Genomic DNA, 24098 nt, shown 5'->3' on the forward strand with positions numbered 1-24098 from the left:
AAAAAATTGGAACAAGGTCTCAACAGACCTTCAATCTTAAATGAGACCTACACTTTTTTTAATAGTCGAATATTGAAATATTATGATATAGAGTTATTGATAAATGAATAATAAGTCATATCTAAAACATTTGTGTGAAGTGTTGAGTTGTAAGTATTGAGTAGTTATTAAATAATACTAATCAGAAATGGGAAATGTTTGATCATCCATACCACCATGATTTCCGCCAAAGTCAAAGGTAAATCAGATCTGAATTTTGTATGCCCATAATATGTGGGCTTCAAGATGCATTCGAGAATATAAATTCGCTTGAAACAGCATTACTGTTAAAAAATTATAAATGAATGATGTGTACATATGAAACCTATTTAAATAACCAAGAATTGATGTCTTTATTGGTTTATAAAAAAACTATTGAACAGAATCTCATTTGATGTTTGTAGAGATAAATATGTAAGTCTCCCTTTCTACTAAGGAAATGGTCGGCTAAATAGAGAGCATCATAACTTCAACCTCTTAAGAACCACCACTAAAGTCCTCTTATACAATTTCTACCTCAGCAAAAAAAACATGAGCAGAGGGAAATCCTTCTCCTGTTATGCGGAATCAATATCACTTTTAAGCTTCCTCCAAATTGTGACGGTGGTTGCTGTGCTACTATTTCATCATTGTCAAACTTGTGATGCCATTACTAATTCAAATAACCAAATATGTCCACCTTCTTCATGTGGAAAAATCAGCAACATCAAACATCCGTTTCGACTTATGAATGACCCAACAAGCTGTGGTGATCCGAAGTATGAGTTATCCTGCGAAAACAACATCACAGTGTTAACTCTGTTTTCGGGTAAGTACTATGTGAAGGCAATCAACTACAACAACTACACAATTTTGTTAGTTGATCCCGGAATTGAAGAGGGTAGTTGCTCCTCCCTTCCTCGCTATTTTTTATCCTCATCCAATCTCACATACGACTTGGGTTATGGTTACAATCAGGCCAATGAAGTGGATCCATATCAAATCTTTTTTGATTACTTGCACATAATATACTTGAAATGTAGCAAAGCAGTGAATGATGATCCTGAGTATGTGGATACAGCTCCCTGTATCAACTCCGACTCCAAAAGCTATCTTTATGCTTTTGCGTCAGACTTCTCCTCGAGTGACCACTACTTCTCCGTCGGGAGATTAAAAGACTATTGCCAAGTGAAGCTTGTTGCTATGTCATCTTCAGATTTTCCTAGTGACAGTGCCAAGGTCAGAGAAGGTGTACCAGATCGACATCAACATCGACCACTTTCATACGAGGAAATTCATGGAATGCTACTCTATGGTTTTCAGCTATCGTGGTTGAGCAGAGCTTGTAGAGAATCTTGTGTTGGTTACAGGGGATGCGGCTTGAATGACACCGGTGATCTTGAATGTTCTCAATCAATTGAATCTTGCACTTTACCATTGGGAACGTTAGTCAGCAAAACATGCGGTAAGAAATCCTGACAGAAATGCAATGAAAAAGAGCATTGTTATTTGTACAATCAAAATTGAACAACTTATGCAACAACTTTTAATATTGTGAGGTGTACGCAAATAAAAATCATTAAAAGAATATTAAAAAATAGCAAAATAGTTGTTGGTTGTACAAAAATGATGTCAATATATCATTCCTCAATAAAAAAAATTAAAAAACTCATTCACTAACTCCTATTCTCATTGAAATGAAATTAAAAAAATAAAATTGCATGATTAATTGAATGTGAATGTAAAAATTTATAACATTTCCATAATGTATTCCTCAAAAAAAAAAAAAAAACATTTCCATAATGTAGTAAATAGTCTAATTGATAACGTACATTATTCAACAAATTTATGAAGATACTAATTTGTCAAAAGAAAAATAGTGCAAAATACTTTTTTTTTGTTATATTAAATTCTACAATATTTTGAGCTAAATTATTTTTGTTTGTTTGTAGACCAAGTGCCAAAGCAGTTCATATTAATGGAAGGTAAATATTTATCTCTAAATAATTTATTTTCTTTTTATAAAATCATTATATTTTCTTTTTTCTTCTGCTTTTGTTAATAAGATTTATTGTTTATTCAAGAAAAAAGACATATGAATACGACAATTAAATGTTTAGTTTTGGAAGCAAGCGCACTTTGAGGTGCAACTGCAAATCCCAAATTGGGGTAAGGAGTTAAAAAGTTGGAAACTAGTAAGTGGCAGAACCATGATAAAAAGTTTGGGTGGAACACTAAAAAAAATTATAAAATATAAATACAAATTAAAATGGTAATAAGCATTAAGTACGAAGTTGAAATGATAGAGTTTGATTAAAAATTTAGGGTGGATATTTAAATAATTACATATTTAACAACTACTGTAAATTATAAACTTGTTTTCGTACAGTACAACTGTTAACTGCGACAATTTTCAGTCGACGGGACAATATGTGGGAGATTTGAAACTGATGTAAATTAGAAGGTATATAAGCCTCCGCTAACATGACAAGATAGGCATCAAAAAAATCACATATGCCACTTTTGAAACCGCGGAAAACTATAACCGTTGAAAAAATGTTTAAAGTCTTGCAAAATAGACCTATAATTGAATTATTTAAATTTTTCGAGTGGGCCACTACACCACTTTGTGAGAATTTGGATAAGCCGAAACCTAAAACCGATACAAAATTGTATAAAATCTCGCAAAATAGATCTATAATCCTTAATTTTTTAATTTTTCGGGTGGGTTGTGGCCCACCTCAGCCCATGAAGGGCTCCACCACTGAAACTCGTGTTAGACAACACATGTTAGTCTTCTTTTTTTTAAAAAAAGTCATGCTAACGAGTGCCCTAACGACACTATTTAAAGATATTTAATTAAGAACAATAGGAAAAGTTAAAATGTTAAATTTCTAATGTATTGAAAGCATCAATTTCTATAAAATATTACTATTTAGAAGTTGTTGTTAAAAAAACATAAGTGAGGCTGATTTTTGACATGAATTGGAAATTATTTGATATGTGAGTGAAATATATTAAAATTAACATGTTGACTTTTATCTAATGAGTTAATATCATTCAAAAAAATCTAATGAGTTAATTTTGATTTTATCGCTTGCACTTATTGCCTTGTATGTTATCTCTTCTGATTGTTGACATAAGGACTACAATTTATTGCAGATATAATACTTGGCATCGTCAAAGGTAATTTAATATTTTTTTATATATCTAATATTTTCTACATCATTAATTGTAGATCAATTAAGTTATTTAAATCTTGCTTTTGTTAAATGTAATGTGAAACAAATGTTGTTAAACCACATTAGACGGTTCAATCGAGAAGCAAAGCTGGTATCAGTCTCATCAAAGATAAGAAATCGTTGGCCAAATTGAACCGGAGGAAAATCGAATCGTGTTGTCGAAAAGATCAACAATCCAAAGCAATGACATCAAAAAGTTGATGACAAATTTAAAAAGTGCACCAAAGTTTAGGGGATTCAAGTCCTAGTTCAAAAAGCATGGTTTTGATTTAGATGTCTTAGTGGCGATTAGAATTCTTTAAATCCCTTCTAGGCTCAATTCCAAGTCAAGGGGATTCAAGTCCTAGTTCAAAAAACATTAAATACAATAAGTATTTAATTTAAATATGGCTAAAATCATAGTTGAATACTCTTGGGACTTGGAATAAAACTTTCTTTGTTCTTCATTTTTTTGCTTCCATAACTTCCATGAGGTGTATTGCTTTGCCAAGTTACATAAAATATCAGGTTTACACCTTGATAGGTCAAATGAAAATACCATAGTTGGAGAAGAAGTAGAATTAAAATGACTCAAATCAAATACAAAATGTCTATGATTCGATTGGTATCCAACACGTACACAGGAAAACACTAAATAAAATATCAGGTTTATATGTAGTTATGTAGAGAATAGAACCTATCATACCTCTGTATACATTTTGGTCTACCTTATTGATTTTATCATATTTACTCAAATTGCATATTGGATGCATATTAGCAGTCATCATTTTACAAAGCAGTAAATTGAATTTCTCCAATTGTTTGTTGTATTTGGATTGATGAACATATACTCCATCATTCCATTGATGGTATTGGATAAGAATGAAGAATTTTAATTCTCACGTCATAGTCATTTAAAACTTTGCCGCATCATCTTAGAAAATACCTTGCACAAAGTTTCATTAGTAGAACAAAAAAATGATATTATCAACATATATCTGAAAAACTAAAATATCATTCTTTAATGTTTTTCTGAAGAGAGTTTTGGTCACTTGTCCACAAGTTAGACCATTTTCCAAAAGAAAGTTACTCAGTTTGTCATACCAAGCTCTAAGAGCTTTCTTTAGACCATATAATAACTTTTTCAGCTGGAACGCATATTTGTAGTGTTTTAAATCTTCAAATCCAAGTGATTGTTTGACAGATACTTTTTCAGAAATAAGGTCATTTAAAAATGCACTTTTAAGATCCATTTGATATAGTACGATATAGTATAATCTTATTGCCTCTAACCTAGATACAAGACAAAAAGTTTCAACGAAATCAATACCTTCTTGCTAATTGTAGCCTTGAGCTACAAGTTTAAATTTATTTCTTACCCCTTCTCCTTGCTCGTTAAGCTTGTTTCTTGATACCAATTTGATTCTAATGATGTTTTTTTCAAATGGTTTAGGCATTATGCCCTTGACATAATTTCTTTGAAATTGATTATGCTCATCTAGCATTATCATAATCCATCCATCATCTTTCAGAGTTTCATTCATAGAGGTTGGTTCAAGCATTGACAACACTCAAACATAGAATCTTCATTTATGAATGCATGATGATCTTGTGTTCAGATGGTCATTCATGTTGCCAATGATTTGTTCTTTGGGATGTGATTATTTTATTCGAAAGTTTTCCAGATTATGTCGCATCAGTTTTTGCACATTCATGTTGCCAATGATTTTGCACATTGGTCAAAAGAGGGTGCAACATCTTCTGGCTCATCAGTTTTTGGTTATGCACATATCTCAATATCTTCCAAACTATCCACTAACTCTGACATTTGTTTGTCAGACTCTTTATCGTCAAATTTATTGTGTATTGATTCTTTCACTGTATTAGTTTGAAAATTATACACTTTGAATGCCATTGAGTATTCAGAGTATCCAACCATGCTAAACTTTTCCACCTTGGCATCAAATTTATTTAGATGAGCTTTGTCTCTTAGAATGTAATAACATGTACATCCAAACTAGGGATGTTCAGAACTGAACCAATCCAATAGAAAAATTGCAAACTGAACCAACCCAAACCGAAACTGCAAAAAATTGCATTTGGTTTGGATGTATTTAGATAAAAAAAATAAAAAATAAAAAAATCTCAACCGCGTAGTTTGGTTTGCTGTTTATATTTTACCAACCAAATCACAACATAAGAAAAACATTAATTAAACATATGTCACCTAGACCAATACTCAATTAAACATAAGAAAACTTTTATAAAATGACATATTTTTTCTCTTGTTAAGTTTCTTCTTTATTTTTTATTTCAAAAATGTATTTATGTGTTACTTGTACTTTTAGTTAACGATAAAATCTTAGTTTTTTTTTGTTGCATTTCTAACAAAATAGGATTACATTTTGTCCATGTTTTTTATTTGGTATATGTATTTGAGAAGATTGTTGATTAAAAATGACATTGTAATGTTTGATAAAATTTAAACCATTGTTGGAAACATTAAAGGAAATAAATCGTGCTTTAACATGATTTTAATGTAGGAAACAAAAATTTGTATTGTCTCTAAAAAACCTCAACAAATGATCCAACCCAAACTGCATTAGTTTGATTCAAATTGTATTTTAAAAGTCAACCGGACAAAACCAAACCATGTACTTTTTTTCTCGCGGTTCAGATGACTTTTAGCCTGTAAAACGAAGCAAATCACACCATGAACACCCCTAATCCAACCTAGTGAAAATAAGATTTGTTGGGTCTTCTTCCTTTGAATAGTTCATATGGTGTTTTGTTCAATATAGTTCTGATATAGATTATATTTTGATCATAGCATGTTGTGTTTATAGCTTTTGCCCAAAAGTGCTTAGCCATATTGTTTTCATGAATCATGGTGTGTGCCTATCTTGTAAAGGTTTGTTATATCTATCTATAACCCCATTTTATTGTGAGTTCTAGGACAACAGAAATCATGGATAATTCCATGTTTTGTACAAAAAGATTTAAATGACTCATTTTCAATTTCACCTCCATGATCACTTTTGATTTTTAGAATTTTAAAATCCTTTTCATTTTACACTTGTGTACGTAATATACAAAACGCATGCTATGACTCATCCTAGATCTCAGAAATCTTACCAAATTCCACCTACTATAGTCATGAACTATGACTAGTTCATACTTTTTTCCACTGATTAAGGTTGTATTGACTGGCCCAAACATATCAATGTGTAGAAGTTCTAGAGATCTTAAGGTTCATACTATGTTTTTAGACTTAAACGAAGATTTAAAAATATTTCCTTTTTGACATGCTCTAAACAGAGCATCTAAATGATATACTTAATATCGTAGGCCTTTAACAAGTTTTAGCTTGCTAAGTTTATGGATTAATCTCCAACTAGCATAATCCAACCGTTTGTGTACCCATTTTTCACCATTCATTAACAAAGGAAAAACAATCTTTTTGTTTAGCCAAATCAGAGAAATTATTTGATAAACATTGAATTTCCTCTTTCCAAAGAAGAATATGGACTTAACAGAGGGATTGATGACTTTGAAGTTAGTCGTATCAAACACTACCTCATTACAACTATCACATAATTTACTAATGCCAGTAGGTTATGTTTCAGTCAATCTACCAACATAACATTACGAACTAAAGTAAATGAGTAATAAGTAATAACCAATAAGGGGTGAAGTTAGGGGGCTAAAAAATGATTATTTTTTTTTATAAGGGGCCAAAATTACTACTGTATAGTAAATATAGGGGGCCAAAAGTGCGTTTAAGCCTTAATAATTATGAGATTCTCAACCTTTAAGTCCAGAGCTTTAGCTTCTTCAAGAAGAATTTTCTATTGTTTTTGCAAAATTTTAAATCTTCTTGATTTTCTTTGAAAGTTACTAAGCAAATCTTTAATGGCAATTGATGGACAAAATTGACAGTAATAAAGTAGTATGTTTATCGTTCTCCAAATGGATTGTCATTCAACTTACCAATCAGTAAAACTTATTTCAAGGTGTTAGAGTAAAAGTGAATGGAATAGAGTTGCATGGTTTAATTGCCCTATCCAATGCAAGATTAGGTTTGTGATCAAGATTGTTAACGACGATTAGGGAATCCTTAAATCCCTCCTTCATCTTTGTTGGAATTAACTTAGAAAATAATCAGATATGTGGTGTATCTACCCATGATTTACTTAAACTTAAGATTTAAAAACTCATTCAAAGCTTATCACAACAACGTATATTCCAAATTGACGTAGGTTATATTATGGAGTTGTCGAAAAAAGACGTTAGGTTTCAAACTTGAATTTTCATTTATGGATCAATTTTCAAGATTATGATACGATGATCTCTTTTGACAAACCATTAAGAATACGCAAGAACTAATTTAAAATGGACACGAGAAAAACATAATTGAATGAATTTTTTTTTAATAAAATCCAACAAATAAGAAGGGGTTCATCTTCAAACCCAAATCAAGAGGTTTAGTTGCTCATGGAAACAGACATCTCAAAAAAACAATAGAAAAACATACCATATATGGAACAAGAAGAGGAAGAAATCATACCCTAAAACTCTGATGTTTGACCCTTGCCTTGAATCATAAAATTTTTGAATGAAAAATAACAACTGCTCTATTTATAGAAAATGATTACTTATAGGGTTTAAGAGAAGAAACTGGGATTTTTGCACCGATCCATCCAGCTTGAAAAACAAGTTGCTGGAAATTTATGCCAGGCACAAATGGTGCCTGAGACAACCCATGAGGTGCCAAATCTTGCGATTTCCTCTCGTATTTGATCGTTCTTCAATCTGAAAACTCATAGGAACTTGGACTGAATTTTCTTCACTTAGTATTGTCTTCAAAAACCTTCTAATAACCATTCAGTTAAATCTTCATATCCCTGATCCAAGGGCATTAAGACCACTCTAATATTGAAATATATGACGATACTAAAATAGTGTTTTCACCATTCAAACCTCTAACTTTTTCAAGGACATAAAGTTTTGAAGGTGACTATATTATTAAGATCATTCTTATTTTCAAATGACTATGATCTTAATAATACTCTTATTTTCGAAAGGGGAATATTTACCGAAGGGACTATGTTCTTAAGACTATTCTTAATTCCGAACGGACATTATAAATCAAAGGGACTATAGCCTTAGGATCGCTATTTCAATCCGAAGGGACAAAAAAAGAGGGCGAAGAAAAGAATAGGTCGTCAACATAAATTAAAGGAGGGAGAAGAGAGAACTTTTGGTGTGAGTATAAGTGAGGGAGAGGAGCTATATTTATAGGTGAGGAGTAACAATGAAAGTTAACCGTTACAAAATCAATGGCTCGATCTATCCTCATAAATGAGCAACGATGAAAGTTGATCATAGAGATGGCGCGCGCAGGGTGTATTCAACACGCACTAGCATGTGCCAAGCATATGATGACGCATGCAAATCACTTAATTGGCAATGAAGTGTACATGAACAAAAAATTAAATATGAAAAATGATTATTTAAATTATTGTTTTGGGTCTTCAAAATTAATACCTCCATTATATAAACACTAGTTTTGTGTGTAAATCTATCCGACATGAGATATAGGAATTTTTCAATTCACACACAAACACACAATGTTCCAACACCATGTTAACAAAACAAGGTTTCAATAGAGAATAACAAAGAGATGGTTAAAGTTCCAATATTATCAATGACATAACATATAATAGATCACAAATGAATTTATAATAAATCTGAATGAACTACTAATTTAGTAATATAACTTAAGCGCAATACTTTATTATCTAAATCTATATATATGGAAAATGCTTATGTGCACGAACCCAACTCTCATGCAAAGCCAACAAATGACATCACCACACTATTAAACTCTAAATTGCTCTGATCGTAGCCGTTCTCTCGCAAACCACTACCGAACTTACTTCCTCCGTTACCTATAATTCTATTGGGTTGTGACAATCATCGGTTCCGCCAGGTTTTTATTCCCTACCCTCCTTTGCTATAGTGATTTCAATGCTGATACGCAGAGCCAGAGAACAGCGAGAGATAGGTATATAGGTGGTCATGACTTGTGATAGTAGTTTTGCAGCGAAACCGTGGTGGCAAGAGGGAACAACGGAGACGAAGACGAGAGGCAACAACGAAAAACATTCTAATGGTGGTTGATTGTGGAAGTCATGTGCTAATAAGTGTAGATGACACGTTTCAGAGTATAGAAATTTTTTTGCAGTCAGTAACATCCATTCAAGACTGAAAATTCTCTTTCATTATTGCGTGTTTTGATAAAATATAACAATTAGAAAAACAAAAGAAAAAAAAAAGTTGTGCGTTGGTGAAACCGTTCGTGCATTAGTCATGCTATTGGCTCTCGTGCCTAATATATATAATCTTTAATTAATAAAGAAAAAGGCTGATATAAAGATAGTGATGCGAAAAGATAAATGCCCAAAGTTTTTATGGTTGAAAGTTGTAAAAAGCTGATTAGAATTTTATTGTGTTTACCTTTTCATTAGATCTTCTCTTGGTTTGCAAAGAAATGGTACCATATTTAATTTCCGTATTAATTGTTTTTCCTTGATAAAACCATCACAGGAGTGCTAAATATATTTGGCTTGACAAAAAGCTCTGCTATATTATCACAGAAAAATTTAGAATCTAAAACTGCCATCGATACAGGAAGAGTGATAGGAAGATATCTTTTCCCAATATTTGTTGCAAGATTTGTCCTGGGCCTTCTGGTTTTCTTTGTGCTATTGATATATACTTGTCGGAGAAGACATATATCAATGTATGAAGATATTGAAGTTTTTCTTCAAGGGAGTACTCTGATTCCAATTAGGTATTCTTACAAAGAAATAAAGAAGATGACTCGAAATTTTAGAGACAAGTTGGGTGAAGGAGGCTTTGGAGCCGTTTTTAAAGGAAAGCTACGCAGTGGGCCATTTGTTGCCATAAAGATGTTGGTTAAATCTAAGGGTAATGGACATGATTTCATTAGTGAAGTCGCAACCATAGGAAGAATACATCACACCAATGTGGCTCGACTTATTGGGTTTTGTGTTGAGGGATCAAAGCGTGCTCTTGTTTATGAATTCATGTCCAATGGTTCTCTTGATAAATATATTTCCTCTAGAGAGGATACTATCTCTCTAAGTTATCAGAAAATGTACGAGATATCTCTTGGAGTGGCTCATGGTATTGCTTATTTACATCAAGGATGCGAAATGCAAATTTTGCATTTTGACATCAAGCCCCATAACATCCTTCTCGATGAGAACTTTAACCCCAAAGTTTCAGACTTTGGTCTTGCACAGCTTTATCCAAATGAGATTAGTATTGTCACTTTAACCGCAGCAAGGGGGACAATTGGATACATGGCTCCTGAATTGTTCTACCAAAATATTGGAGGAGTATCGTACAAGGCCGATGTATATAGCTTTGGAATGCTTTTGATTGAAATGGCAAGTAAGAAAAGAAATTTAAATCCACATGCCGATCGTTCAAGTCAAATTTTCTTTCCCATTTGGATTTATGATCAATTGATTGAAGAAAAGGAGATAGAAATGGATGAAATTACATATGAGGAAAATAATAATGTGAAGAAGATGTTCATAATAGCATTATGGTGTATACAATTGAAACCATGTGATCGTCCCTCAATGAATAAAGTGATAGAGATGCTTGAAGGAGATATTGAGAATGTTGAAATGCCTCCAAAGCCTTTACTGTATCCAAATGAAATGATTCATGGAGATATTGAAGTCAACTCTCATGAAACTGATGCTGGCTCTCCTAGTTTTATTGATGAAGATACAACAGAGCCTCTACTAATGAATTCTTCTTGACTTCTTTTGTTTCCACGGTATATTTCTATCATATATGGAAGAACATATGTCTATTAATTGTACTATTTCAGTTTACCATATGAAATTCTGCAACGAGCCATATGGAAAGAAATATAAGACGAGTTGTTAAAGAGACATATATTGGATAAGAAATAGTCTGATAATGAGTTTATAAGTACGCAAACGGGTGCAAAAATCTTTTCCACTCAAGAAGTTGCACCCCTCTCATGAATCTACTTCCATTCCGGGTCTGACCATCTTGTCATCGGTACTCTCCATCTTCACGGAGAATTAAATTTCACCGAGTCCATGTCAGTAGGTAGGTTCACCATTCTGATTGGCAAATACTTCACAATACAACACTGATCACAACTCTTATGACGACCTTTCCGGATTTTCAAATTTTCTTGTGAAGAAAGCTATCACCAAGATCTCTCAAAAAAAAAAAACTATTACCGTTCCTCGTTGAAAAACTACAAAATTTATTGGTTGACGTTTTTATGATGTTCTATCCATGCTACCAAAATTATGGAATTAAATTTGACTTGTGAATATATGCTTACTCCGAAGAAATTGTAATTTTGCATGTTTTGGTTGAAAAAACAAAATAAATTGAGACGTAGTCAATAAATCCAAACTTTACATATTCATCTCCATGTATTTCTTTAGAGATGTGTGCAAAAAAATCAACTCAAAATTTGATTTCTAGATAAATATTTGTGTTGTTTTATTTTTTGAGCTTTTGACGCTTTAAAAATTCACAATTAATCCATCTTCTATCAGAAAATTCTAATTTTTGGTGGAAAGACATATTTTAACATTTTAAACATGCCTGAAAAAAAAATCGTGAAAAAATTCAACATCTACATCACTTTTCAGAACTTTATGTCTACAGAAAAAAGTAAGTGGTAAAAAATATAAAAAATCTTAAATTACAAGGTTAAAATCTGTGTTTTTTGGAAAGTCATTTTTCACGTTTTTCAAATATTACATGATCAATTTGAGCGATTAACAATATTTTAATTATCATAAATGAAAAATAAAGAAATAAAATTTAGGAATGATGGCTTAGTATTAGAGTTAGATCATCTTCAATAGGAGTTGCATAGAGTTGGATCATCTTCAATGGGAGTTGCATAGAGGTTTCTTAACAGCAAAATATTGTGTTTTATAGACTTATTCAAAGTTTCTTAATTCAGGAAATTCAAAATCGAAAATGTTAAAAGTCATTTTGAACATGTGACAATATTGTGTTTAAAGCCATCATTAGCAAAAAAATTAAATTATATTAACTATCTAATTTGTTGTCAAAATTTGATGGAAAATTTGTGTAAAAATATGATTTCTCTATTTCTGATACCCAACACTTCTATTTTTGAAGTGACTTGTTAACTAAACTAGCCTATGGATGGCTAGCATACTAGTTTAAGGGCACTTAATAGCATAACCCTTAATACTTTTTTTATCATTGTTCCAAAAGGGTTGCAGGAAACTTTTAAGTTGTCTCCATCTCCTTTCAGCATTTGCATCACATCTTTCATAGACCGATGATGCATAGGATGCACCAAAGTCCCACGATTGCCAATTTTTTCGCAATTCTAAAATCTCCCTCTTCATCTATAGCGATATGTATTTCTTCTCCTTTAAGCAAACCGTGGATCCAATCTGGATATAGAACTTGAAAGTTTTCTTCATTTGTGGTTGGATTTGTATTCTTTCTTCCTCCAACAATTTCCAATAGCAATATACCATAGCTATATATATCAGACTTATAATTAAGAGACATTACCAAAGTTTCTAGAAAAAACTTCGGGTGCCATGTATCCTAATGTTCCTCTCGCTGCAGTCATAGATATAGTACTTTGATTTTTTGAGCACATCTTAGCCAAACCAAAATTTGTAATTTTTGGGGTTAAATTGTCATCGATCAAGACATTATGAGGATTGATGTCAAAGTGAAGAATTCTTTGATCACAACTTTGGTGAAGATACTCGATTCCATTGGCTATGCCTAGAGCAATTTGTTGCAACTTGTCCCATCCAAGGAAACTATCTTCGTTGCTAGGAGGAGAAATGAATTTCTGCAACGAACCATTTGGGAAGAAGTCATAGACTAGAGCACGATGAAATCCATCGGCACAAAAGCCAAGCAAGCGGACAGCATTGAGATGGTGGATTTTACCCATAGTTCCCACTTCATTTATGAACTCCTTCCCATCTCCTTCTGCGTTATTGATCATCTTAACAGCAACTAGAATTTGACTTGATAATTGCCTTTGTAAACAGCTCCTTGAGCTCCTTCTCCGATCTTATCCTTAAATTTGTTTGTAATTCTCTTGATGTCAGCATAGGAGAATCTGGTTGGCTTTAAAGCCTTATAATCCTTCAAAAAGTTTTCGATTCTTTCATGATCTTCGCCTTTCATCTTGAAATGGCGATGAATTCGAACAATAGCACCAAGTACAAGCACTAGTAAAGTTGAACCAATAATAACACATGCATGTATAACATTCAATATTCTGAAAAATCTCATATTTATAATACAAAGGAAATTGAAATGACAGGAAAAAATCATCGCAGTCTCATCTGCAGAGGATAAAATAACGAATGTAATCTTCTTCTTCGATTTATGTTCACATTTCAAGCATCCTATGTCAAAATTTGTTCCCGACCATGTCAACGAGAGACGGTTGTATTGAATAGTAGATGCATCAAATGAGGAAACGTGATCAAACAATTTGATGCAGTATACTAAGTCAGATTCAACGATATTTTCAAGGTCTGAATCGGCGACATAAATTGGACAAGATATCATATCTTGCGCACTGTTATATATTTGTTCGTTCTTTCTGAGATGTAGTACCCAAGAACAATCGAAGAAACTAATAGTGGTAGATCCCAAAAATTGAGAAACAAAAAGCTTTAAAGAATCAATTGATGAAAAGTTGTGGTCAAATAAGAGTTGCGGTAAACAATTTCTGGTATCAGATAGATCTATACTTTTGAAACGATAATCAATGTCTGTGACCATGAGTTTCACAGGAACTGGGTGAGTAGGAAGTTCAAGAATATTCATGTTATGTGTACAGTTGAGCTTGAAGGGACATCCAATGGAAGCATCACTTAGACCATTTCCAAGGCTTTTATTTAACAGCAGCAATACTATAAGTGTTGTAATAAGACTTCCCTTGCCTTTCATTACAATAACTCTCTACCATAGTCAGACGGTTCGGCATTCGCTTCGGTACGCGGTACAAATTCGGGCACGCGGTTCGCGACTTTCAAAAAACTAGGTACGTGGGGGGTGTACAGAGTCGGTACGCAGTTTGAGTTCGTGGTATATTCAAATATAATAATCGGTACGTTACTAATAAAAAAAATTAAATAACCAAAAATAAAATAGAAAATGAATACTATTTAGTGAAGCTTCATCGGTAATGTAAGATGCATGCTTTGTATTGTTTCAAAAATAACAATAAATAACTCTCTTTTTCAATAAAAATAAAATAAGCATCTTTCTTAATTATGCTTGTATTGTACGATGCCAAAGTTTTCAAACATGTGACAATATTTTTATAAACAATCCTGACCAAAAACAAAAATGAAAAAAAGTTATTGGCTAATTTCGGGTTAATGAGCTTGTAAATAGGCTAATTTTGGGTTAAGGCCCAAATACTACTAGAAAAAACAAAATTAACGAGGAAAATTAGTGACGGAAAAAAGAAAATTTCTCACAAATTTCATGGTCGCAAAATTTAGTGACGGAATTAGAGAGAGATTTCACGTTTTCCCTCACAAAATTTCCCTCACTAATATTTGTTTTTTTAGTAGTGAAAGCACACTTCATCTTCAAGCTTCGAATAGAGAACTGCAGAAAGGGTTTGCACTTTGCAGACATGGTGTTGAACTGTGTGATCACTGAATCACGTTTTCACTACTGAAATACGCATGTGTTGAACGCGAAATCAAATAGCCCCAGCTTCATCAGAATCGAATTTAGACATGGTTCTCTGGTTCACTGTTTTGAACGAATTCAGGAGCGAATTCTCGCGAACCAATCCACAAAAGAACTGGGAACCGGTTCGCACGAACCAATTCGCGGTTCCTGGCATGGTGCACGAATTATGTGACTATGATTTTTTTTTTTTTTTACAAGATTCATGTTATATATATAATCTGAAGTAGCACAAATAGGATTCAAATTATATAATTTGAACGAGGACAGTTTAGGAATTTTGGAGAGTGTTTGAGAAATTAGTAGAGTGGAAAAAAAATTCTAATTTATAAGGTAGATTATTTATATGGCGGGAACTTCTATGGTACACTCACAATTTTGAATGTACCGGTACTCTTGTTTCACAAAATATATAAATTAACGATCACTTTAATGAAATAAAAAGGTATTTGTCAATATTTATATTTTAGAAAACATCATTTCATAAGAAAAATCATCATTTCATTGTTTATAAGGATCATATTAAAAAATTTACATTTTGTCATAAAAAATAATCAATATTCATTGTTATGAGTAATAAAAATTCTTAAAAATTAAATTTTATTTCGTCGAAGCTTTTGGTAGATAAAATTTAATTACCTTAGTTATCAATGATAGAAAATAATTATTTTTCTTCAAAAAAATAACTCATTTATTATTAATTTTACGACTTGATGTACCGATACATCCAAATTCATTGGGTGTACCATAGAATTTGCCTTATAGGGCCCACTGAACAAAAATTTATGCTTCTTTTGTCCCACAGTATATGTTATGACAAAAAAAATCTCATTTTTTATGTGGATTTATGATATCAATCAAACGAGAGAAAAAAAATTCTTCCCGCACAAGACATGCCTAAGAAGATTAAAAAATGTTACCCTGTTACACCATGAAAACATAACAACCAACCAACAAGAAAAAGAAAAGATAAGCCAAGTTACAACACTTAGGCAAGGAATGAGATTAAGCCTCCAAACGTTGTAGTCAAAATCGAACCGATCATATTTCGATTAAAACCACTAAAATGGTGATGCTTAAATTTTTCGCCTAAAGAATGAAACTGTTCCTCTTTATGTTGAAAGAAATACAATTATTTTTCATCTTGAATTTGTGTATAGTATTCACAAGCACCACAAACACATTTTACAAACATAAGAGGTAACGCCTCCGGACAATCTTCGTCACTAATACATAGAGAGGAAGCTACATAGACAATTAAGAAAAATGAATATACTACTCAAATGTGAACAAAAAATAATGTTATAAGATAGATTTGCAAAATAGAAAATGGTGTGAAAAATGACATACCTGCAACAAGCAATTGAGATAGAAAGATGGTTAAAGCATAAAAAAATACAAGATTTTGAGCCATATTTTACCTCCTTTGCATGTAACAAATAGACTTTTTTGGTTATTTTATAAGTAAATATTTCATGATTTGTTAGCTTAAATTAAATAGTTTTTAGCACTTATGTGTTGCAAGAAGCCATTTATAAAATGGAAACCAATAATTTTAAACGTCTCTATTTAATATGTTGTGTGTATCCCTTTAGCTCACTCAGGTGATCATTTATCCTTAATAAACATCTCACATAAAAATGTTGATGATCTTTAAAGTTCATTTTATTTCTTTACTAAACTTTATTACATTTTTTATTTATATTTTAGCCTTTCGTAGTAGACAATGGATAAATCCCAAATGAGAGGAGTAGAAGCAAGGAATGATGAAAAAAATTAAATGAATCAATCTATAGTAATCTACTTACTATATTTTAAAGATAAATCCCTATGATTTTATCATTTTACCCCTACGAAGGACATTTTAGTAATTTCCTATTGATGGGGTATGGTTAGTGCCACCTCATCATTTTTAGGGTTCATTTCCCATTTTGCCCGTCACCATTTTTTAAAATTATTTAAAATTTTTATATTTTTAATAACTTTTTTAATTTTAATATTTTTAATAACTTTTAACTATTTTCCAATTTTTATTTTTTTAACTATTTTTTTAATTTTTTCACCCAAATTCAGTTGCTTCTACATTGCTGCTGTGGGAGATTAAGGTATCGTTTGACCCGACTTTTTTTAACTTCTCTACATTTTTAAGGAGAAGTTAAGTCAAACACACTATCAATTAGTTTAATTTCAATATTGTTTAATCATCACAACCTCACAAATATTTTTATTCACACTGTCATTTTATGATACCAAATTTTTTTTTTCCTTTCTTCAACCTCGCAAATATTTGCACACACACACACATTAACGTTTAGAGTAATATTTTATGTCCGTCTCTCTGTGTTTTTGTTACGCTGATGCATATAATTTTTTTTAGTGTTGCTTGGTTTAGTGCTACCTCACCGATTTTTTTAACTATTTTCCAAATTTTAAATTTTTTAACTATTTTCCAATTTTTTTTATTTTTAACTATTTTCCAATTTTTGTCTCCCAAATTCAGTTGCTTTTACACTGCCGTTGTTGGAGATTAAGATACCGTTTGACCCGGTTTTTTTTTTTTACTTCTCTACATTTTTAAGAAGTTAAGTCAAACACAATATCAATTAAGTACTTACTAGAAAGAGAACTTTTTCTAATGCAAAAAAATTGAATGGAATGAGCTTTGGCCAAAAGTTGTTGAATGTTACTTTAAAAAACTACTTCTTGACAATATATTTCACAAGGACCTCTTTTTAACTCACGCTGGGAACCTTTTCTTTTATTTTTAATATTATATTTCAATATGTTTTCTTTTCAATTAACTTTATTTTATTTTTTTGAACCATTCCATTTAATTTTTTTACCTTTTTTTGAAAAGAATTTTATTATCTTTTTATCACTTATATATTTAATTTCAATATTGTTTAATCATCATAACCTCACAAATATTTTTATTCACGTTGTCATTTAATGATACCAAATATTTTTATTTCCTTTCATCAACATCGTGAATACACACACACACACACAAACATTTACGTTTAAAGTAACATTTTATGTTCGTTTGTCTGTTTTTTGTTACGCTGATGCATATAATTATTTTTAGTATTGTTTGGTTGAGTGCTACCTCACCGATTTCTTTTAACTATTTTCAAATTTTCATATTTTTAAAAACTTTTGACTATTTTCCAAATTTTTTTATTTTTAACTACTTTCTAATTTTTTTTCTCCAAAATTCAGTTGCTTCTAAACTGCCGCTATGGGAGATTAAGATGCCGTTTGACCCGTTTTTTTCTTCAACTTCTCTACATTTTTAAGGAGAAGTTAGGCCAAGTACAATATCAATTAAGCACTTACTAAAAAATGTACTTTTTTTAATGCATAAAATTGAATGGAATGAGCTTTGGGAAAAAGTTGTTGAATGCTAGCTACTTCAAAAAACTACTTCTCGACAATTCATTTCACAAGCATCTCTCTTCAATTCACGTTGGGAACCTTTTCTTTTATTTTATAATATTACATTTCAATATGTTTTTTCTTCCATTTAAATTTTTTTAGCGGTTCTATTTAATTTTTTTAACGAGGTTCCATTTAAATTTATTACCTTTTTTTCAAAGAAATTTTATTATCTTTTTATCACTTATATATTTAATTTAAATATCGTTTAATCATAACAACCACAAATATTTTTATTCACGCGATCATTAAATGATACAAAATATTTTTATTTTCTTTCTTCAACCTCGTAAATATGCAGACACACATATTAACATTTAGAGTAATACTTTATGTGTGTCTGTTTTTTTTGTTACGCTAATGCGTATAATTTTTATAAAATTTTGATTTTAATTAAAAATAAAATTGTAGATGTCTTGAGCGTCGGAACGCCTGCAGGACACACCCCCCGGCCATTCCAAGAAGCACTCTTGACGCATTCTACCACCACTCAAACCACCGCATTTAAAACACCGACAATCACCTTCTGATCAGGTACGATCAGAAACTCTAGCATCATTGAAAAAGAAGGAGAAACTTACATCATTGATGAGATTGATTCACTCTTTAATATTCTATAGAGATTGATTGAACATTCATGATTGTTTGTGGATGAAAGATGATGAAATTTTAGAGTGGCAAGGAGTGAAATCAAAGTTTTAAGAAAATTTATATAAAAAGGCAGTTTTAGTATTGTAATAAAATTTTAAGTAAATTAGGTGTAACTAAAAATACGATGCAAGTAGAAAATCAATCAAATCAAGTCAATGTGCCACAAACACCAATCTTATTAAATATATTTTTTTGTTACAATATTTGTTGTTTTTGGTTACAATTTTATTAAATTAATCGGTGTAAAGGAGAAGCCTAGTTTTATGGCTTCATTTTCTTGTTCCACTCACAACACGGGGGGTGGGCACAACCTCTTTTTTCACGACCACGACAACACGGAGGTAGATCACAAAACTCCCCTTTTTCACAACAGTGGAAACGCTGTGCATTGCCAATTAAGCCACCTGCAGTAACATGAAACAAATCAATCACAATTTGATATACAAGTTAATTTATTTTTTTTAATTTATAGTTTTATTTATGAAAAACAATATCCACAATAGATATTTATCAAATCGGTTTATCAATTTTAACATTTTTCTTTTCCTCAACTGCAAGATCGATAGCCATATCATTGAAATTCACAATGTTATTACGAACATCAACACAATAAATCTCACTAAAACAAAAAGAAAATATTGCGTACACCTTGACGGTGTATTCACCTTAAAACAAAGGAGAAAAAATATAAAAAAAAAGAGAGAGCGATGTAATAGATTTTAAAATTTGGTGATATGATAGAAAGAGAGACAAACAGAAAATAACGGGTTGAATGAATGAAAGAAAATAAATGGTACACCTTCACTCATGTCAATCAAACATGAACTATTAACATAAAATAACATAAAAACTAAAAAGTATGGGCAATAGGCTTTGGAGAAGATGATGATTATATTTGAGGAAATGGAGTTTTGTACCCATAAAAACAACTAAAAACAGAATGATTGCCTTCAAAACAGTTTCCATTTAATCTTGGAATGCAGGCTCAGAAAAAGTAGAGCGGAAATTTAGAGCAATGTGTACTACTTATTTTCGACAAGGTGTACTACTTATTTATAGTGAAAGAGATTAAATTGGATAATAAGGTGGGAAGAGTTTTTCCAACACAAAAAGCACGAGAATAGAAAGTTATGTTGGTAAGATACACACTTTGTCCTCGTAAGAGGATAAACGATAAGATAATTTTAAGAGTTATTGAAAATATGTATGAAGTGTGGAAAAAAATTAAGTAGTTATTCCTTCCGTCCTAGATTATATGACGTTTTGGACATTTCACACATATTAAGAAATACAATTAATATTGTCTGGAAAAAAAATATTATGAGTTGTTTTACAAAATTGTCCTTAATATAATATGAGAAAGATAAATGAAAGAATTGAAAGAAGAGATAATAATAAATAGTTAAGGTTATAATTGAAAAAATAACATTAATGTTGCATTGATATTGTAAAGCGACATATAATTTGGGACAAATATTTTCCCCTAAAACGACATATATATTGGGACGGAGGGAGTATTACTATTTGATGATTGATTCTTTCAAGATTTTGTTTTGACTAATTTTTATGTAAATCTCCCAATCTCCCAATACATTTATTTCAGAATAAACCAAATGAGCAAGTACACATGTCCAATCTAAGAATTTTTTTGAAGAAAATATACACATGGCATAGCTAGACATCCTCTAGTAACTCTTTCACAAAATACAAACAATTATTTTAAAAAAACTTTAATTACAAGACATAAATTACATTAAAACCAATAAATTGATTTCCATAAATCATACTCCTTTCCTTTAGTCAGAAAAAATAAATCAAACTCCTATCTCCAATTTTTTTAAATTATTATCTTTCTTTGACATGTTCCTTACAAAAGAAAAAAAAACATTAACAATCGTCCATAAAAGTGAAATATCAAAATCATTCAATTGAGAGATATCATAATCAATTACATTATTCCCTAAAAAAAATCAATTACATTATATTCCTTAAAAAAATTATAAATATTATTAGGAAAACTTTAAAAAAAAAAAAGAAGAAGAAGAAGAAGAATGATTATCAATCAACTACAATCACCAGATTATTTCAAATTTAAATTTTGTATTAAAAGAAATAAAATATTTTTTCTTTCTCTCTCTCTGTTCTCTTTCATATATCATAGTCGTCACAATTTTTCTCTCTTTGGTCCATTAGGGAGGATGATTTTGGGTTAATTTTAATCTGAATCATCACTTCAAATTGTTTTTCATTATCTTTTCTTTATTTTTTTTTTTTGTGGTGGCCGGGGTTTGAATCCCAGACCTTGCATGTATTATACATTGTCCATACCAACTGAGTTAAGTTCACAATGACTTTCACATATTTTAGTTAAATAAGAGATTTTCACATATTTTAGTTTTATTTAATTTGTTTTTGTTAGATATGCATGAACACTACATAAAATTGGTTTATTTAAATAAGTTGTTTTCACATACTTTATATTTTAATTAAAATGATGATTTTTTTCGCTAAACCAGGAGAAATGGCAGACATCAAGGGGAAGCAACGACACCCAAACTAGGTAGACAACCCGAAGAACCTCCATCCTATGCCGCCAAACTCAAAAATATTATTAAAAAAAGGTGTGAAAATATTTACAAGAGGGGGGACTGGACCAAAACCCTCAAAGAAAAAGAAATAATAAGAAAGGAGACAGAAAGCAAACAACCGCCTAAGGTTAAACCTGTAGCGAGACATAGTCTATTTCCTCAAAAATAAAATATCTATCTCATTTAGGTTTGTGTTACTTTAGATAACGTTAATCACACAATTCATCTTATGTAATTTACAAATAGTATTAAATCAAATATCAAATATCAACATAATTAAGATATATTTTTTCCAGAGTTTTCAAGTACACATCCGTAGGAAAGAAATTCTAGAGCATAAAGAATTTGGGAAAATGCCCACTTGAGAGTAAAAGGGTTTCCCGAACGGGGGTTGTGCTTCTTCTGAGTATAGATCAAAGGGGTTATATGCATAAAAGTAACTAGATTCGATCTTAAATTAGCACTGATGGTTTGAAGAAATTAATATCAATAATTGAACATCTTCGAATGCATATTCATTGGAATGGTTGAATGGGTCTATGATGGTGAGCAGAAATTCATGTCAATGTGGAATGGATATAGCTTAATGGGTCCTGCTAACCGGTGCTTCTGGAGCACTGGTTAAGTATACCATAAAAGCGAATTATTACCATAAAAGGAAACTGTTTTTGACTTTATTATGAATTAATTACACAATTTCAATGCATTAAATACTATATAATTTCCTTTTTCATATCCTTAACCAGTGCCGCGGGGACACCGGTTAACATTTCCCTTATTAATTGAACAGGTAAAATATTAAGGAAATGAAAGGCGAGTTGACACTTACAAAGAGAAATTTATCGATTATGATGCATTGACTATTTAATTAGATACTGTACCATTTTAATTTTTTAACAACCATTTTGTTTTTGAGACTATATTTACCACAAAAAGAATTTTTTACCTTTTTTTTACTCAAAGATACTTATATGAGTTGGATATATATGCTCAATTATCTGAAAATTAGTGGAATTTGAAAATTCTTATACAACAATTCAAGGATCTCACATCTTTAAATGCAGTTATATTTGGTAAGAAAGGATGAAGTTTCAAACTGATAACCACGACCTTGTGTCTCACCTTTTGAAGGCAAGATATTTTCCCAATAATGATTTTCTTAGTTAGAGGTTGGACCATAACTCGAGCTATGTTTGGCGACGCATCTTCAGTTCAAAATTAGTGGCGAGAAGTAATGGCTCGATCGTGTATTGGTATCAGGGAAAGTATTCCGCTCATAGGTGAGCCATGGATGGCAGATGGTATGAGTATTTCTCCTATTAGCTTGATAAGTGCACATTCCAATATGTTAAGGTTAGAAATCTCATTGTCCATTTCAGAAAAACTTGGAACCCATAGCTTATTCTATGGTTTGGAAAGCCGAGAAGGATGGTCAATATTCGGTTCAAATTGCATATATATTATGTATGAAAAACATTGCAGATACCTCTCATTTACGGCGTCTAGGGCAGTGGACTAGAATGTGGTGACTCAAGGTCTCTCCTAAAGTGAAGAATCTTGTGTGACGAGTTTGTAGGGGATGTTTTCATACAAGAGACAATCTGAGCATCTGAGTCGTTCCATGTCTAGTGAGTTGTGTGATGTGTAATATGTCTTTAAGAATATAGTATTCATTTTTGGCTTGCTTGTTCGTGTGAAGTGCACGTATGGAAAATCGTTAGTCTTTGGAATGATATCAATGATGCACTTCATCAACATTATAATATTGAAGGTGATTTTCCTTTTAATGCAGCCCTTCCATGCATATCAAAGTGAGCATTTCACAATTGAATTGTGGAGTCTATGGAAGAGCATAAATATGAAACTTTGGCCACATTTTGATGAGACAAGTAACCAGACAGAGGAGTGTGTAATTCATCTACTAGAAGACTTGAAATTGGCTAATGCGATTAGGCAGCCTAGACACTGTCGTACAAATGGTAATAGCAACACATGTACAATGACTCAGCAGGGGTCGCATAGTGATTTGGTTCATGCGTGGGTGAAATCGGCTCTTGATGACAGCCAGTCATACACTATTTAGAGTCATTTTAATTAAGTTTTTATTCTGGTTTTATTAGTTTAGTATTTAATTTAGAGTCATTTTAAATAAATTATCGTTTTTATTTATCAAGTCAAGTGGTATAGTATTACTAATATATGATGGGGAAAGTGATAATGGAATGAAAAGAAACAAAAATTAAGCCACAATATGGCAGTTGTGAAATTAAGAATGTCAATGGATTATAAAAAGGGGAGGTGGGTTGAGCAAAAGAAAAACGTAACAACATGCTGTCAGGGAATTGGAAAAGAAAAGAAGTCCAAGACA

General features: G+C 31.4%; 1 protein-coding gene, 2 long non-coding RNA genes and 1 pseudogene across 4 annotated transcripts; 1 reads left to right on the top strand and 3 right to left on the bottom strand.

Moving 5' to 3' along the window:
* The first annotated feature begins 426 nt into the window (after positions 1–426).
* LOC25482312 (PR5-like receptor kinase) lies at positions 427–11234 on the top strand. 2 transcript variants are annotated; one of them, XM_024775745.2, is made up of 4 exons: positions 427–1483; positions 1971–2003; positions 3181–3204; positions 9849–11234. In XM_024775745.2, the coding sequence occupies exons 1-4, from the start codon at positions 571–573 to the stop codon at positions 11099–11101; spliced, it is 2223 nt and encodes a 740-aa protein (XP_024631513.1). In that variant the 5' UTR covers positions 427–570; the 3' UTR covers positions 11102–11234. The 2 variants fall into 2 exon arrangements, with proteins under 2 accessions (XP_024631513.1, XP_013466316.2); XM_013610862.3 differs by lacking the exon at positions 1971–2003.
* Positions 11235–12426: 1192 nt separating this feature from the next.
* LOC25482313 (rust resistance kinase Lr10-like) lies at positions 12427–15473 on the bottom strand (annotated as a pseudogene).
* A 394-nt stretch (positions 15474–15867) lies between these two features.
* Positions 15868–16653, bottom strand: LOC25482314 (uncharacterized). Its single transcript, XR_003008811.2, has 2 exons — positions 16407–16653; positions 15868–16301 (listed from the first exon to the last, which is right to left on the bottom strand). It is a non-coding gene; the product is annotated as an uncharacterized lncRNA (long non-coding RNA).
* Positions 16654–19289: 2636 nt separating this feature from the next.
* On the bottom strand, positions 19290–20268 carry LOC112419197 (uncharacterized). The gene is made up of 2 exons (XR_003009351.2): positions 20060–20268; positions 19290–19546 (listed from the first exon to the last, which is right to left on the bottom strand). It is a non-coding gene; the product is annotated as an uncharacterized lncRNA (long non-coding RNA).
* Positions 20269–24098: the final 3830 nt, after the last annotated feature.

This window comes from Medicago truncatula, chromosome 1 (assembly GCF_003473485.1).
Source record: "Medicago truncatula cultivar Jemalong A17 chromosome 1, MtrunA17r5.0-ANR, whole genome shotgun sequence".
Lineage (NCBI taxonomy): Eukaryota > Viridiplantae > Streptophyta > Magnoliopsida > Fabales > Fabaceae > Medicago > Medicago truncatula.